Source organism: Alosa alosa, chromosome 17 (genome assembly GCF_017589495.1).
Source record: "Alosa alosa isolate M-15738 ecotype Scorff River chromosome 17, AALO_Geno_1.1, whole genome shotgun sequence".
Taxonomy (NCBI): domain Eukaryota; kingdom Metazoa; phylum Chordata; class Actinopteri; order Clupeiformes; family Clupeidae; genus Alosa; species Alosa alosa.
Genome location: NC_063205.1, coordinates 28,883,340 through 28,900,972, shown reverse-complemented (window position 1 = coordinate 28,900,972; position 17,633 = coordinate 28,883,340). Strand labels below are relative to the sequence as shown.

The 17,633-nt window shown below is 42.4% G+C and overlaps 3 protein-coding genes across 5 annotated transcripts in view; 2 read left to right on the top strand and 1 right to left on the bottom strand.

Annotated features, from left to right (window-relative positions):
* Nucleotides 1-542: 542 nt before the first annotated feature.
* Nucleotides 543-4,803, top strand: nfyba (nuclear transcription factor Y, beta a). 3 transcript variants are annotated; one of them, XM_048267955.1, is made up of 7 exons: nt 543-750; nt 1,712-1,802; nt 2,146-2,279; nt 2,451-2,648; nt 3,242-3,320; nt 3,441-3,520; nt 4,167-4,803. In XM_048267955.1, exons 2-7 carry the CDS (start codon nt 1,712-1,714, stop codon nt 4,197-4,199), a joined length of 615 nt encoding a protein of 204 aa, XP_048123912.1. In that variant the 5' UTR covers nt 543-750; the 3' UTR covers nt 4,200-4,803. The 3 variants fall into 3 exon arrangements, with proteins under 3 accessions (XP_048123912.1, XP_048123910.1, XP_048123911.1); XM_048267953.1 differs by having other exon boundaries at nt 548-775; XM_048267954.1 differs by lacking the exon at nt 543-750 and adding an exon at nt 829-1,268.
* Nucleotides 4,804-5,952: 1,149 nt separating this feature from the next.
* hcfc2 (host cell factor C2) lies at nt 5,953-17,045 on the bottom strand. The gene is made up of 15 exons (XM_048267919.1): nt 16,689-17,045; nt 15,767-15,915; nt 15,001-15,161; nt 14,119-14,324; nt 12,127-12,211; nt 11,905-12,011; nt 10,647-10,862; nt 10,206-10,415; nt 9,825-9,913; nt 9,335-9,446; nt 8,913-8,956; nt 8,588-8,737; nt 8,199-8,384; nt 6,902-7,220; nt 5,953-6,713 (listed from the first exon to the last, which is right to left on the bottom strand). Exons 1-15 carry the CDS (start codon nt 16,852-16,854, stop codon nt 6,634-6,636), a joined length of 2,280 nt encoding a protein of 759 aa, XP_048123876.1. The 5' UTR covers nt 16,855-17,045; the 3' UTR covers nt 5,953-6,633.
* Nucleotides 15,923-17,633, top strand: part of LOC125310477 — a 24,326-nt gene continuing 22,615 nt past the window's right edge. Inside the window, exon 1 of the mRNA XM_048267944.1 lies at nt 15,923-16,482. The gene's annotated coding sequence lies outside the window, so the exon portion shown is untranslated. The remainder of the gene's footprint in view (nt 16,483-17,633) is intronic.

Here is a 17,633-nt window from a genome sequence, read left to right as displayed (position 1 = left end):
GGTCTAGGCGCACGGGAGAACAATTCTGGGTTTACAAAATGACCATCTGAACTTTAGGTAGCCTACTCAAATTCCTTGAGTTAAGTTGGCCAAACCGACAACGACATCTGCCGGACTACACTGACAAAACTGCTTCAGACATTTCTACCACAGACGGATGCATGCCTCACTTGTAATTATGTAACAGTGGGCTACTTTTTAACTTGTGTTGTCGAGGACCTTGGGTTTCCTGCTAAATTTACTGACATTGTCGCAACGCAGCCACACAGTCGAGTCGATGGCCAATGCCAACTTGTTGACCAACTGATATGAAAAGAATCTCTAGTGGAAATGTGTTAAAAGTTCTAGCCAAAAGTCTTGACACGTTTTGCACTGTTGTAGTGCAAGACGGACAACCTGGCACGTGTCAGAACGTCAGAACGAGGCTTCAGGGTGACGTTACAGGGTTACTAAATAAGTTAGCCTACCCCTAAAGCCTGGTTACTACTACTAACTATGTTTTTTTTCACTGACAAGGACATTCGTTCTCAGTGTTTAGTTAAACCACTGGTGGTGGGTATCACAAAGGAGATCCAGTCTAATCACTTAAGAGGAACTGCCTACTTATCATATGACAAGTCCGGGGGGATGGGAACTATATCTGCCCCCTAGCGAGTGTAGGAGGGCACTGCTGTTAGGTCGCCGAGCTCCGCGCTGGGACTGGTTCTTTCGCAGCCATTTTCTGTCCAACCAAACGGCCGTTTTGAGAAGGTAACCAACCAGGGCTTCATTGCAGGTTTGTATCTGGCTCCGGCCAATGATTGCTAACCAATTTCTCGTTAGCTCGAATGGAAATGTCCGTCTCTGACTGATTTTTATTTGTTGTCGGTTAGAATGAGGGTTTGAGTGCAGGAAGCTTTGAAAATCATGTCTGTGGCACATCTAAAAAGTCGTGTCCGCGGTGCTGGCATTTCACTACCATCACCAGGCCGCTTTGTGCTTTCTGTCTCTACTCTCTAGCTAGTGATTTCTTTGTAAAAACAAGCGTGGGAAAACTCACAGGGTGATGTTTCAGTGGTTAAACGGCAACTACCAAGTTGCATATAGTATACTATATCACCTTGACTCTGACACAGGGACTTAACTGTTCTTGGATAAATGATTAGGGTATATTGCTAGTTATCGTTAGCTCTTTCTCTAAAGACCACTGCCCTTTGTTGAGACTTGTGCGTCAGCTGGACCCGCTAACAGCAGTTAGCTAGGTACTAGCCAATTTAGTAGCTTGCTAGGTACGTTATACCTTTGTCTGACTACAAATAGCGAAGACCTCTGGATATCATGTGATCTGTTCATAGCTATCGACAAAGTCACAGAGCTTAGAAGAGTTGTTTGATGAAACAAAAAATGAACATGAATGCAGCATTATTTAGCTTCCCATTATAAAACTGCATTACCCCAGTGTTTACTACAACAAGCTAGCCTTCCATTTCTAGCTAATGCTAACAAGTGTTCTAATCCTAACCACAGCGGGAAGGTAGCCTAGGATAGCCAGCTGCTAACGTTATGTTTTGAGAAATCCGCCAAAATACCAGGAAGCCGACTATATTTGTACCAGGCATTATGCTATTAATTGGAAAGTAAAATAAGGTGGATTGTTAACGGGCAACATCACGTCAAACACCACCATATGACTATATAACTTAAAGCTAGTATTTTCTCCGTTTTTGTTTAGATGGACGGAGATAGTTCAACCACCGATACCTCTCAGTTGGGTATATCGGGAGAGTACATGGCTGGTGGCTACGTGCTTCAGTCCCAGGATGGTAAGGTTCAACCTATCACTTTTAATTTCACTACATACTAGCAAAATTTTATTGCAACGTTACATTGCTCCAGGATAACCTCCCTCGGGCACAGTGTTTTGTAAGCGCCTACCAACTCTGCATTGTCAAATCTAATGAGATGCCTCATCATCATTGTAAGTCTAATGTAATGAAGTTCCACCGAAATGATTGGAAACCTTATACGCATCACTGAATGTATGCACACAATGTCTATAAATTACTATTTACCTCAATCATGTTTACTATTTATATACAGCACTTAGTTATCAGTTAATTTCAATTCCTCAATCTCAAATATTTGTGGACTAATTTCCATTTCAAGATGATGGTGACGATGGACTGAATGATCACGAGGATGGAAATGGCAGTAAAGATCACCTACGTGAACAAGACATCTACCTCCCTATCGCGAACGTGGCACGCATCATGAAAAATGCAGTTCCACAGACTGGAAAAGTAAGTCTCCTGTTGACTTGCTTTGTGTGGCCTATAATTGAGTGAATGAGTGGTTGAGCAGTGGTTGCCTTTGCAAGATTGTCTTAGGATGCCAAGGATGTTATATTAAGTTGTCTGTCTGTGCCCATAAATCAGTCACTCACCCCATAATCTTTGTCACTTGGAAAACAGATCGCAAAAGATGCCAAGGAGTGTGTCCAGGAGTGTGTGAGTGAGTTCATCAGCTTCATCACATCCGAGGCCAGCGAGCGCTGCCACCAAGAGAAGCGCAAGACCATCAACGGCGAGGACATCCTGTTCGCCATGTCCACTCTGGGCTTTGACATGTATGTGGAGCCCCTCAAACTCTACCTGCAGAAGTTCAGAGAGGTATGAGAATCAGATGACTGCTCACCATTGTACATGCTAATGCACACAGAGACACACACACACACACACACACACACACACACCTTTCCTGGTGTTTTAAGACCCCAACGTTGTCTTCAAGGCTGCACTGCCTGGAAGGCACTAGGGTTAGGCATGGGTTAAGGTTAAGGTTAGGGTTGGGGTTAGGATTAGGTGCCTCCAAGTCAACGGTGGCAGCGCTGCCTGGAAGATGACGTTGGGGGCTTATAACACCATCAAGCCACACACACAAACGTTCTACATGATTAAATGTAGAACAGGCATGCATAAGATGTGTGTATTCGTGAGAAATGTATTTGAAAGTACAAAGACAAGCACAGCCCAGGAAATGGGTGCCTCCTGTCCATAACAAACCAGAGTGGTGAAAGGTTATGGTTTTCAGGCCAGTCATTTAAAGACTTGTCAGTTCTGAACTTTACATGAATATGTAAGTTGCTGTGGTTTGGTTGGAGTGACATCCTTAATGTATCTGTGCAGCAGCTGTCTCCATGAAAGAATGTCTTTTCATCCTACCCCACACAAAGAGCTCATGCCAGTTCCTCTTTGTTCCTTAGGCCATGAAGGGAGAAAAGGGCATCGCAGGAGTGTCTGTCCCCGAAGGCCTGGGTGATGATCTTACAGAGGAAAGCTTTGGTGAGTTGAAAGCCACAGGAGGGGAAAAAACCAGTGGCCATTCCTGTTTCATGCTGTGCTTTCGATTTAAAATGCATAAAGAAAAGAAAGTAAAACTTAAGATTGCTTTCCATATTTCAGCCAATCAATTGCCAGCAGGAATTATTACAGCAGATGGCCAGCAGCAGAACGTCATGGTCTACACCACCTCCTATCAGCAGGTGAGATTGGACACTATTTGGGAAAATCCTAACATGAACTGACACGTGACTGTGTGGCAGTAGCATTCACAGATGCACTAACTTTAACTTATCGTACTGTACCTTAATTGTTTACCATGTTTAGAGTTGCTGTGCTTAAAAAGTGTCAGCTTAATTTAATGTAACATAAAGGCCTTAGCACATTGGCACAGACATGAGTGAGGCGCATTCCACTTTCAACGTTTCATTACACTAGATTCCAATACAACCCAGCACACCTGTGTCGAACTTTGCGTCGCCACTGTGTAGATTACCGTTCAGTTCTATTATGTCGGCACACTCAGTAAAACCCATTGTGTATCCAATGCTTCTCAGTAAAAAAATTCAGCGCTGATGTGCGCGGCAAGTGATGGCACACTCATGTCTGTGCCTAAATGTGGAGCGTTTGATTGGCGTGTCGTTCACTTATGCTGAAATGTGCTTCTAACTCTTAAGCCTTTGTCATTACAAGACATTAGTATGGTAACTGGTGGTTTTAACAGTTCTGAAGTTGCAAATTGATTTAGGTTCTTGTGGTTTACCTTCACTGTGAGGTGTCCTCCAGTGTCTCCATATATAAACCATATGGTGATTTACGTGGACCTAATTGATCCCATCTCCTCTGCAGATCCAAGGTGTGCAGCAGATCCAGTTCTCATGACCCTCTCCCAACCCCTCTGGAGCACTTGAGTCACAGGGGCAGTCGGAGCACTGACTGTCCACAATCCCTCAGAGATGGAGGACTGCTGACATGAGATGATGAAGATGAAGATGACAACGATGTTGATGATGATCGAACTGCGTGGGCCCAGGAAGAACAGAACAGAAGATGCTGCAAGCAGGGCCTTCCTTGTGTTAATTCATTAGAGTGTGCTGTCAGTAGTGTGTAACATGTTCAGTAGTTAATGTGAAGAACTGTGAGGCTAGCTCACACATTAAAAATGTCTAACATCACATAGGTGATTTCAAACTTTTTTGGGTCTATTGTCCATGTTGTACATAAACCTTTTTTTGGGAGGGAGGGTATTTGGACATGAAAATGGAAGGTACATGATTTAGGCATGGCATTTTAGAATTGTTTTTTTTCCTCAGACTATTTAAATGTCTTATCAAAGGATGAGATTCCCATTTCTAATTTAGAACATGGTGGGATCTCCTTTTTATGTTGAATCATGCTCTCTTTTCTTTTTCTTTTTGTAAGTTGAGTAAATTAAATACAATGTAAACTGTTTGAATAAAAATAAAAATGAAACCATGATCTCAAAGGCGTTGTGAAATTCTTCTGTGTATGGCAGATGCTTTTCACTGCTCTGAGGCACCTTTGCTCTACATTCTCCATTAGCATTTGTATATTATAGTATTTATTTGTTTTCATTGGGCTATTGATTGACATTGTTTATTATTGCTGTTCTCCTTGGTGTAGTCTTACCAACTTTTAAAATTGTTTACTGTTAAATTTAGCTATTGTATTATTTGGGGGCGAAGCTGCGAGGCAACCCATAGTGATTCTATGTTTTCTTCCCTATTATTACGCTTCCGCCATTGAAGTCTATGGCAGCCCATAGAACCGGGGGGTATTCCAAGTAAGTGGTAAACCTAATAGAAGAGCTCTATGGCTTCATTCCCCTTAAAAAACAATACCTTAGGGCTCTTGTAGGAGGTTTGCCACTTACTCTGGTTTAACTTACCCAGGTTTGTCACTAAACCACATACTTGGAATACCCCCCAGATGATCAAAACTCCCCTGCTGAAGGGTTAAACATTCTAACAGAAGATTCTGTTAGAATGTTCTGTTCCACAATAATGTAAGGTTCTAGAGGCTCTGGTTGAATTCAGTGAACCCTGGTATTCTTTAGAACGTTCAATTTCCAACATTCCCCAGTTAAGCTAGAACAGAGAGGGTTAGTAATCAATGATCTTTGCTAGAACCTTTAGCTTAGCCCATCAACAATCACCTTCCGGAATTAAACTTTGAACAAAAGCCATGAACTGCACGCAAGCTGTTCTTTTTTTTCCCATGTTAGATTTTTTTTTTCATAAAAAAAGATGCGTCAGAAATGTAAAGAAAAAGAAGCATGTAATGGATTTAATGGGTCAAGGACAATGTAAACAATGTAACGTGGGAAAAAAATGACACTGTCTACAGTACCTCAGTTAAAAAAATGGAGGCTACAATGTTGCATAATGCTTACTTAAGACTGGGAGCACATATCAGAAAACACATATCAGTGTTTTCTGTAAAGACCACAACATCAAGGGATTGAAGCAAATGTGTAATTGGTCTCTTTACTGCTACCTGAAATGTATATGGAATAGTAAAAAGGTGCAGATGATTTCAAATGGACTAATATTTCTACCAATATTGGGATGTTAATGTTAAACAACATACACGCTAAGATACGTGTGATAACATATTTTACAATACACAATAAATAAGTGCTTTATTAATATAGTATCATCAACCATCCTCTTGACCAAACACTCATCAGGATTGCATACCTCCAGTGAAATGTAGACATATTTTAATGCCAAGTAACAATCTTTGTTTCTTTTTGACTAAGTCGAAAACCAGTGAAACACTTAAATCAAAAGCACCAGTCAAAATAAGTGACCCAAGAGTGGCTCCTTCGGCACTTCAAGGCACTTGAAACCCAGCTGCTGTAGTAACTCCATATCCATATTACGAAAAGAACCTGGCCTCGTCCTCAGAGAAGGATTCATGACATAAAATAAAACACAGAAAAACTGGGTTTTGTTTTTTGTTTAAAAAAAGAAGAGTATAAATACATATATGTACAAGAACAAAAGGCATTCATTAAAAATAATCGAAAAACAATATTTACTCCTACATTTGTAGTGGCCAGAGGGAAAATCGTGACTCCACTTATGTAGTATTTTACAGTCAGTATATATCTCATGGATTTAGAAAAAAATGGCAGGATTGACATTTGTCTCACATAAACATGTGTTCTAAGGCCAGGCATTGTGCTACAATAGAAACCCTGTGTTGAGTGACTTTACAAAGGCATCCGATGGAGTACTTATTTCAAACCCATCTGATGAGATCAGCCCAGTGGTTAGGATTTGGGGTTGCTCTATCTTTTTTTGCTTTCCTGGTCCGCATCTCCGGAGTTTGCTTTGGATTCAGTGGAAGAGGCTTTAAGTTTGCTCGTATCTATTGGAAAGAGACAGAAAAAGCAGGAAGTGACTCAGGTGTCAATATGAATCCACTGAGTACATATAAGCTTAATTATGTGAATCTTGACAACAAATATACGGTCCTTCATAGTATGATTTCCACAGATTCCACACTTAACACTTACTCTCAAACACACACACACACACACACACACACACACTTACCCTGCAGCCAGCGGATCTGTGTGGCGGGGCCGTAGCCCTGCTCGTTCTTGGCGGCGATGCGAAAGACCACAGCTGGCCGCGCCGAGCAGTCGATGTGGGCGTTGCTGAGGTTCGACGGGCTGACCGTGCAGGAGGTCTTGGTGCCGCGGTAGATGCGGATGAAGGCCATGTCGCCGCTGGCCGTGCCGGCCGTGGTGGTAGCAGCAACGCTGCTGGAGCCCCCACGGCTCTTCCGCACGGCCAAGTACATGCTGTACTCCAGGATCTTCCCCGACGGAGAGGTGGGCGACTCCCAGCTGATGTGCACGTTTTCAGACACCTGGATACGAGACGAGACGAGAGGGGGGCATCAGAGTTTGTTTGTTTGTTTAATTTAAGGCCATTTCCGCAACTAAGGCTATTTAATGAGAGCACTGTGTGTTATAGAAACTTAAATATGTTTCTCAAAATCTATGCTAATAAGATATTCTAAAACCTTCAAAGGTGGGACCTTGGGAGACATCAGAGGAGCAGGTTTAAACAACACAGAGTTAGGGATAGTAATCAAGGAGCAGAACATGAGGAGTGAGCCAAGAGCAAAAGAGGGAGAGAGACAGAGACAAAAAGAAGAAGAAAAGGAGAGAGAAGAAGAGAGATAGATACTACAGACCCTTTCAACAAACGTGCATTTTAAAGGCAATTCCTGCTGTACAAAAAACAACAGTGAGCTGATGGTATCTTGGGGATGAACTAAAATGAAGTTGACATTTTATAGAGCACTACTCTCTGTCTGATACATTTCCATTACAATTATCTGCATTGATTATGAACGCTTAAACCAGAAACTTGAAGGGGTATGTGTATAGATGTGAATGCTTTTGCGAACAACAGATGTGTGATTACTTAACAATACTTGATGCGTCACAGGACAGAATGCCTACATTATGCATCAGTGCTGCACTTGTGCACCGCTTCATTTACGGCTTCCACACACAGTTGAGTTCGGTCAACGCATGCCAGTGGGTGTTCCCGACGGTAGCTATGCAAATGACTTAAGGTATAACCGTAATTTGATTGGCTGGTGCCGTCTGTTGTTGTCCGTCGGTGTAGCAAAAGTTGAACTTCTCAACGCGAGCGACGGGAGCAACCCGACGCAACGCACCCACAATTCAGTTCGGCAACGGATGACGTAAGCCCATGTACAGTGAATGTGGCAAGCTGATGGCTCCCACACACAGTTGCGTGTTTGCAGTGCTGGAGACGCATCACAGTTGAAAATACCACCCTTTACAGCTGCAGCCACAGAATGGCGTTGTACCTTGCTGATCTTGACAGCAGAGGGCGCTCCAGGGAAGCCAGGCTGGCAGGTCTTGTACTCGCTCACAGCACTGAAGTCTCCCTGGCCGAGGCTGTTGATGGCGGATACTCTGAACCTGTAAGTGACACCTGGCTCTAGAGAGTGTTTCTCCCTGCCCTCGTAGCACTCGTGTATCCACTGTTTGACCTGAATGAAGAGACAGATATGTCCAGAAAAATCCAGAATGTAAAAAAAAAAAATCCTTTTTTTATCCAAAAAACACGCTAAGCACAAAATGGCAGTAATTTCTTGTCTTAACAATGAAACTGCAATAATAATGAAATTCAATAATAAACATAATCCTCACTAAACCACACCAGCGTGGTGATAACGCGCAAGAGTCCAGATACCTCTTTGGAGCTGGTGAAGTGGTACGGAGGGGGTAGTGCTTCTTCTCCCTCGGGAGGCAGGTAGTACTCGGTGACCTCAGCGAATAGAGTCCTAAAGACGCCCACATCAAACCAGACAGGCTCCTCCAGGCTCTCCTCTTCAGCTGGAGTCTATGCAATGAGAAAGTTCAACAATAGCAAAGGGCAGTACTAAAAACCTACAGCTCCAGTACATATGTGATCATCAACTGTAATGAGAATATTGATGCTGAGTGTGATACAGTACTAAGCTACCTGCTAGGTGTTGGTCTCTGGGTGAACAAACAGAAGCTGATTTCCCCCTTACCTGGCTCAGGTGATCCATGGAACTCCCTGGGTACAATGTAGAGTCTGCAATCCCACAAGCACAACAGTGCGTCAGTTTCAGTGCCATCACATCCCACTCCCATACGCCATACCTTAGAAGTCCAACCTTCACACTTCCTCATTCATATGTTACCTAAATGCTAAAAGACCTTCTGCAGTTTAAGTAACACAATGTAGGGGAATGAATTCCCCTTTTCATAAATGTTCAACTTACTGGGTACCCAGTTCATCTCAAACTGATGAAAAGGGTCCTGATCCTTAGCAATGTTATATAGTGTAATACCAGGTGTTCAGGCCATGTGTCAGCAATGACAGAGACTCCATTCAGCTTCCTATAATTCAGTTTTTAAGCTGTTCATTTCAGGTAAAAAGTTAAACCTACATTGTGTTGGCTTTACTCACAGGGTTCTGATTTTAGTCCTCTTCCACTCCTCTCCTTCGTGGGATGGGGATCCATCGGCGGCTCTGACCCGCTCTCACAAATCTCCACGGGGGTCTCCACAACACCTCCTCCCTGACAGGAAACCAAAGAGCCTGTGAGCAACGGTCATCAAACACCCCTAAAAAATATTAAGACTACAACTCTCTGAACAAGGCTGTGTGATTGGAAATATTGTTTGGGTGATTGATTGATTGATTAATTGATTTTCGTTATTGACACTATTGTACAAAAGACATTTCTTATGAGAATTAATTAATAGAGAAATAAAACACCTCTGTACATTATCGGTCAAAAGGATGAACACAATGAAGCCCCGGGGCTCGGTGCCATTGTGGTCCTTGAAATATAACAAAACACCGCATGACTCAGCATCCAGCAGTGCACTAGAAGAGCAGTCTAGAGAGAGAGAATGCAGATGTGACTGACTGCAGATGTGCTGGGGCATCGTACCTTCAGTGGTGAGGTCATTTTTTTTCCAGATGACATCTTTCCACTCAGGCCGTCACGGCTCTGACCAAAAGGATTATCTGAGAGATGGACTGGTGGAAAACACATCAGGGCCAGTTGAGCGCTATGGTCCACACTTTTACAGACAACTCACAACACACACTTGAATGAACCTAACCACGGATCGAAATAAGCACCTGCCACCAGCCAAAATATGGAAGTGGCTGGTAGGTTTTAGACACAAAGCATTAATTTCATTTTGAGTGACCAAAAATCTGTGACATTTTCAAAAATCAACTTCCACCGCAGAGCCTTCAGCAAAAGTAAACTCATAACTAAGCTATAGCCATTCATTCAGTCTGCTGACGGCCTGTGGTCACTCACCTTGTGAGCTTCCCTCTTCCACGACCTCCGTGGACTGCTCCTGGGGGTCGACGGAGGGGTCAGAGGGATACGGCGGCGGGGCGTGGGGGGGCCGGAGCGGCTGCAGCTGGAGGAGGTAATACTCTGCTGCAGGCAGGGGGCGCCAAGACACATGTAACATGGAGATGGTGGATTTGACCAACAGCACTGCGCACGGGGTGGTGGGCCTCTCTGGAGAAAGGGAAAATGGCTGTCAGGTGCTTGGTTTTACTCCTCAATTTCCAGATGCCCTGAGTTGTTATGAATGAAGCACTTTTCTTCCACACAGATGCACTACATGCAACTTCCAAAAGTAGGACTACACCTCAAACCCATTACTTCATACGCGATCATGATGACATAAAGGAGTGACTGAGTGTTGCTTAAACAGGCTCTCTCTGTCACTAGCATGTTTCTCCTCACCCGTCTCCAAGTACCAGAGGTCCTTGCAGCAGACCTGGATGTTCCAGCTCTTGCGGTAGCCGTCGCGGCCGCTCCAGATGTAGAGTCGAGAGCCGATGGCGGCGGCGCAGTGGCCTGCCCGAGCTCTGGGGACGGTGGTGGGACCCTCGTCCGGAGCCTGCTGCTCCTGCTCTTGCTGCTCCTGCTCTGGGCCCAGACGCTGCCACATCATGGTGTCTGCAAATTATTTTAACACCAATACAGTGTTAAAATGGCATAATTTTAACACCAACATTCGCATACTCAGAAATACTTAATGAAGGGCCCTTACACATTACATTACATTACATTTAGCAGACACTTCTTGACCAAAGTAACACACAGCATTGGCATTAATGCAAGTGTTACACAGCATTGGCATTAATGCAATTACAATTTAACAAGTCTCTGTGTATTTTAGTGTTCACTTTTATGGAAAGGATTAGAAGTAGGGCTGTCAATCGATAGAAAAAATCTAATTAAGTACATCTAAATCTAAATTAATCGCATATATAATTTTTGCTGTGAAAGTATTTTAAATATTTAAATTCAAATGAATCATTGAATAATCAGCATTAGACATTAAAGTTCAAAAACTCTTTTATTATTATTTTCACTGTTCAAATAATTGCCATAATAATCTATGATATGACCTAATATGCTGAGGAAATAAATTCAGTGCTTCAGTTGCAGAAGAAGTTTTTTTTACATACAAGGCATTTCAGGCCACAGATATAACCTAGGGGACACAATGAAAATAAATTAATACTGCCCTCAATGTCAACACTTATTTCTTTGCATTGATGTGCGACTATAGAGTTGATGAACTCCGGTGATATGCAAATTCCTTGCTGCAGACATTGCAGAGGACTTTATTTTCAACACTTTTTTTTTATCAACACCATCAGGCCGTTTTTTAAAAGTAAATGTTCCAATCAATGATCCAAGCAGCACGTTTTCTTCTCTCCTTCATGTTACAGTCTAATTTGTACTGACTAGAACGGCTCGGGGTCAAAAGTCATACGGAATCGATTAATCTGCACTCATTTTTTTTTAATCAGTTATTTTTCCTCAAATTAATTAATCGAAATGAATCAGTTATTTTGACAGCCCTAATTAGAAGCATTACTCAACAAGACACGTGGAGTCACAAAAACAATCCCACTGCTAAAACCAAACAAAGACTGCAGTCACTGATGCCCAAATAGACAAACCAGCACCAGAAACAGGAAATACTGACCCAGATTCAACAATGATAGAGAGTTAGTACAGATCCACTCCACACCAAGGGCGTTGGGTTTGTTCTCTGACTCCATCACTGGGACCCAGCCTCCAAACACATACATCCTGCCATCAGAGAGAGGTGGAGAGGCGCCAGAGAGAGAAAAGTGAGATATCATTCATCATTAAATGTCTGCAAGAAATTCAAATGCACAGTGATGGTGATGAAATTCAGCCTTACTTGTTTCCTATGACGTTGGCTGAATGGAGGCTTCTGGCTATGGGGCACTGTCCTCTCATTTCCGGAGTGGACCACGTCATGGTTTCTACACAGGACAGGGACAGAGGTAAAGGTGAGGCTGCACAGTGCACACTCAACATCCAATAAGCTCAACACTTTGAGTCTAAGGGCTTCTATACACAGTTGCGTTCCGTCAACGCATGCCAGTGGGTGTTCCCGACGGTAGCTATGCAAATGACTTGAAGTATCACCGTAATTTGATTGGCTGGTGCCGTCCCACAATTCAGTTAGGCAATGGATGATGTAAGCCCATGTAAAGTGAACGGGATGCGTCTCCAGCACTGCAACGCACGCTACTGTGTGTATGAGCAGTATTTATTTTGGGTATTTTGATTACTTTCAGTCTGGTTTTCGGGCAAATCACAGCACTGAAACAGCTCTCATTAAAGTTTCCAATGACATACGCCTCAACACAGATTCAGGTAAAACATCAGTCCTAGTGCTACTGGACCTTAGTGCAGCATTTGACACTGTTGATCACAATATTTTACTACACAGACTAGAACACTGGGTTGGATTTACAGGCATAGTTATCAGCTGGCTAAAATCATATCTACAAGAAAGGAGCTTCTTTGTTGCCATCGAAACTGTACCTCAACACCAACGCCCTTGACCTGTGGTGTTCCCCAGGGTCGATCTTGGGGCCACTATTATTCAACCTCTATATGCTCCCACTTGGACAAATCATTCAAAATAATTTGATTTCATATCATAGCTATGCAGATGACACACAAAATTTACTTAGCTCTATCACCAAACAACTATGGTCCTCTTGAATCTATGTGTCAGTGTATAGAACAAATCAACACCTGGATGTCTCAAAATTTTCTTCAGCTGAACAAAGAAAAAACTGAAGTAATTATATTTGGTAAAAATCAGGAAAGACTTAGGGTTGCCACTCTCCTTGACACAAAAAGGGTTGAAGGCAAAGGATACTGTTAAAAACCTTGGTGTATTAATTGACAGTGATCTAAATTTCAACAGCCACATGAAAGCGATAACTAAATCAGCTTTTTACCACCTCAAAAAAATATTGTCAAACTCAGAGGGCTGATGTCAAAACATGACTTAGAAAAACTCATTCATGCATTTATCTCCAGCAGGGTTGATTACTGCAATGGACTGTTCACAGGCCTTCCTAAAAAAGACTATTAAACAGCTTCAGGTGATACAAAATGCAGCAGCTAGGACTCTAACAAAAACTAAAAGAACTGACCACATTACTCCAATTCTTAAGTCCTTGCACTGGCTTCCAGTAAGTCACAGAATTGACTTTAAAGCACTATTGCTTGCTTATAAATCAGTAAATGGAGCAGGACCTAAATACTTGTCAGACATGCTTCAGCAGTACACACCTTCTCGCCCCTCTCAGGTCCCAGGTGAAAAACCTGCTAGTAAAACCTACAGTTAGAACTAAACATGGTGAAGCAGCTTTTAGCTGCTATGCGGCTCAGCTGTGGAACCAACTTTCGGATGACATTAAAAAGGCCCCAACTGTAGCCAGTTTTAAATCTAGACTTAAGACCAAACTGTTCTCAGACGCTTTCTGCTAACTGTGCCGAGTTACAAATTCTGAATCTGCCTCGATAATTATTCTACTTTGTCTTTTATTACTTTTTTTTACTACTTTTGCCTTTGTTTTTGCTTACTAATTATTCTTTATTTTTAAATGATTTTACCTTGTGTTTTATGTTTTCTTTTTATTATGATCTTTACCTTTTAACTATTCTTTGACTATATTGCCCTTCTATGCTTTTATTTGTTATTATCGTTTGGTTTTGTTTATGTAAAGCACATTGAATGACCTCTGTGTATGAAATGTGCTATATAAATAAACTTGACTTGACTTGACTTATCTAACATGCTGCATGCTACACAGAAGACAAAAAAAAAAAAAACACAATAAACAAGCTTAAAGCAACTTAAGCTCACCAATATCCAGTTGCCACAAATCACCAAGCCGATGGCCACACATGCCTCCGAAGATGTAGAGCTTGGGGCTGTGACCGGGCTTGCAGTAGGCCACTGACGTGTGGGACTCACGGGCGGAGGGACCCCCACCTTTCGTGTCCGGAATACTCCAACCCTTGACCCCTGATACAGCCTGCAGCTCCAGCTCATAAAAGTCATCCAGGTACCTGCATGGCAGACGTGTGTAGGGGGATGTGGGTTATATATCTACCTTTCTGGCAATTGAACAGGTCCATATTAAGTATATGGACAGTGACACCATTTATAATCATAATCATTGATAATCGATACACCACCAGAATCAATCTGAAATGAAACAGTCAAGATGTGCTTGAAGTTTACATTTCCAGCTTTAATTCAAGGGGTTGAACAATAATATTTATTATACAAACAGTTGAAATGAACTCTTCCCCTTTTATCTGCCTAATTTTTCATGGAATAATGAAGAAACAGGCCACAGTTTGCCATGAAACTGCTTGTAGGTCAATACAAAATGTCTGTCATTCCTGAACAGTTAGGCGAATGTGATATTTTAGTTCAACGCCTTAAACTTAAGCTGAAAGTCTGCAATTTAATTTTAAATCCGTTCTGCATCTGCACACCACCAGAAAAACAACTGTAACTGCCAAAATACTTTAGGGGCTAACTGTATATTTTAGTTTATTGTTTTGTATGTGCACAAGATGTAAGAAAAACTGTCCAGAGGTGTAAAACCAAATATAGAATCTACACACTATTCCAGAGGAAGATCACATTTCTTTACCTTCTGAATACACTGTCCTATTGTTCCAAAACTCTGTCAAGTCAGTTATATGTACAGTATATTTGCAGTGATGTGCCCACCTTAGTACATTGCCGTTAGGATCTTCACTGTCATTGGCCAGACCCCCAAATAGGTAGCATTTGTTTCCGATGAGGGTGAAACTGTGACCGATGCGAGGGCAGGGAGGGGACGCATTCTTCGGGCCTCGGGGTTTTAATTTCTTCCACAGCCAGCGACTTGCCTGTAACACATACAGTAGGATGGATGGAAACATGAGCAACTGACTCAGAGGGGAGAAGAACTTTCTCTAGTAAAACAGATTCAATGGCTGCTGCAGACTTCAATTGATTTCAACTTCAAAAACGGAATTGAATTGAATAATTGGGGTTAGAGTTAATAATAATATAGTATAAGTATATAATACTCTTTTGAACCCATGAGGGAAATTTGGTCTCTGCATTTATCCCAATCGGTGAATTAGTGAAACACACTCAGCACACAGTGAACACACAGTGAGGTGAAGCACACACTAATCCCGACACAGTGAGCTGCCTGCTACAACGGCGGCACTCGGGGAGCAGTGAGGGGTTAGGTGCCTTGCTCAAGGGCACTTCAGCTGTTCCTACTGGTCGGGGATTGAACCGGCAACCCTCCAGTTCCAAGCCCGAAGCCCTAACCAGTAGGCCACGGCTGCCCCCAATTTCGAAAGAGTAAATTAGGTTTTCTATCCTATTGTACAAGACAGTTGTAGACTGTAGGCTACATCTATGATGCACCAATAAATGTGCCAGGTCATACTGCAGAAGCCAGAAGCTAGACTGGTGGCAATGGTATCGATATGTTTACCTGTAGCTCGTAGAGATTGTTGCTGTATTTGCCAAACTCCACCATGCCACCAAACACCAGGATACGGGTCCCTTCACATGCAAAACCATGGGCAGCGCAGCCAGGAGGGATGTCTCCCCTGACCGCTGGAAGAAACCATTGCCTGGACACTGAACATCAGTGAGAAAAAAGCAAAACAAGAAGTGCGTTTTGTTGGGGACCATAATTTAGCCATGTTGTGTATCCATGAAAACAACAGAGCAAATATTACAAAGTCGCAAGGAAACGAGGCTAAAAACTTTACAGTCAGATTAATAAATGTGGGCTGTTGATTCCGGTGATGTTCTGTTGATTGTCATGGCCACAGCAACCATACAGTAGCAGCAACACGTTAATCGCAGTCAATACCAAAGATTCTAGAACAGAGCTCTGTTCTAGAATCTTTGGTCAATACCACTTTGGGGTATGTGAATCAAAAGCTAGGCCAATATCCAAACTTGAGAGAATGGCATTAATGCATTACCACCAACATTTGTCTCATCTATCTACTGTCTTTCAATAAAATTGTATCGTAAGGGCTACACAGTCATATGAATTAATGGCGTTGTCTCTGCCTCCATCTTTAAGCAGTTGCCCCGGTAACCGATAAAACGGCTATCGTTGGTAGAGCTAATTAGCTAGCACTAACGTTAGCGGCTGGAACATCTGGGTACTTTGTTATCTCGCCGCCAAATTAGGTAAACTTTGCGAATGTTAAGTATACCGCAGATAGCCCACATATTCGATCATTCACGTTACTGAGTTATTGTTAATTCTCATAGGCTGAGGCTTAAACTTAATTGAACAGTATAATACAATTATGATACTGTTGTTGAAAATCTAGCTAACGTTATCGATGTATCATACCGTTCAGTAATATTAGCAAACTAGCACGCTAGCTTACCAGTGTTGTAAACATGCAGGTCCTCCGAAATACCCTCGTTTCCTCCTCCAAACACTACAATTAGCTCTCGAATAGCCACAGCTCGATGGCCGTGTCGTGCCCTGGGAATAGGACCGGTGAAAGACGGAACCTTTCTCCATAATGGACCCTCCGAGTCCGACAGCATAGTCCTATCATGGACTCAAGACGTTTAAAAACCATAGACCGCAAAGATTTATGATAGATGGGTGAGTGAATGACTGACAGGATTGGTTTTCGGTGAGAGGCTCGTATTTTTTATGTTTAACCATTCTGGTGCTTTATAACTCAACATTGCCACCTGCTACACTGGAGTGAGAATTACACCCCTATGACAGCACTCTGTACGGCTCTGTCAAGTAGTGGTCTCTAGCGACCTCTGTTGGTGAACTCCATTGTAGTGAACCTGGGCTACAGGTTGCTGACAAATAAATGATGTCAACTTCACCTTTGCCAGCATAATCATCTACAGATGTGGCATGTCAAAAGATGCTGATTAAAATGCATGATTATTGTACATATGTGCCTTGGTCACTAAAATGTGCAGTGTATCATATAAAACAATGCCACTGATGGTCACAAGGTGGGGGAGAATACATGCAGACTGCTGGAATGTCCAGCAGAGATGTCTGTGTGCGAAATGTAAAGGTGAAATGCCCACTGAAATGGATTTCACCATTTTTTTATGTGCATATAAGATGTCTTTGAGTGAAGAAAAAAGTGTTGAGGCACACTCAGAACTTCAATATGCTTCAAGTTTAATTTTACCAACATTAATTTATGTTACACAAGAGTCTCTTGATTAGGCAGGTGTTAATTAGGGGTGTGTCAAGAGTCCCATTTACAAACATGTACCATATGTCTTAAAATGAATGATAGTGAAAACAAAAGTAGCCTATTGTGTTTATCCTTTTGCTGACAATATTT

Bases quoted from the DNA above. Each gene is read 5' to 3' on its own strand.
- nfyba (XM_048267955.1), top strand. From the start codon at position 1,712: ATGGACGGAGATAGTTCAACCACCGATACCTCTCAGTTGGGTATATCG. The intron at 1,803-2,145 runs GTAAGGTTCAAC...TTCCATTTCAAG, and splicing joins CGTGCTTCAGTCCCAGGATG to ATGATGGTGACGATGGACTG. The intron at 3,321-3,440 runs GTGAGTTGAAAG...TCCATATTTCAG, and splicing joins TCTTACAGAGGAAAGCTTTG to CCAATCAATTGCCAGCAGGA.
- hcfc2 (XM_048267919.1), bottom strand. From the start codon at position 16,854: ATGCTGTCGGACTCGGAGGGTCCATTATGGAGAAAGGTTCCGTCTTTC. The intron at 15,162-15,766 runs GTAAACATATCG...TATGTGTTACAG, and splicing joins ACAATCTCTACGAGCTACAG to GCAAGTCGCTGGCTGTGGAA. The intron at 12,012-12,126 runs GTAAGGCTGAAT...CTCTGATGGCAG, and splicing joins GCCAACGTCATAGGAAACAA to GATGTATGTGTTTGGAGGCT.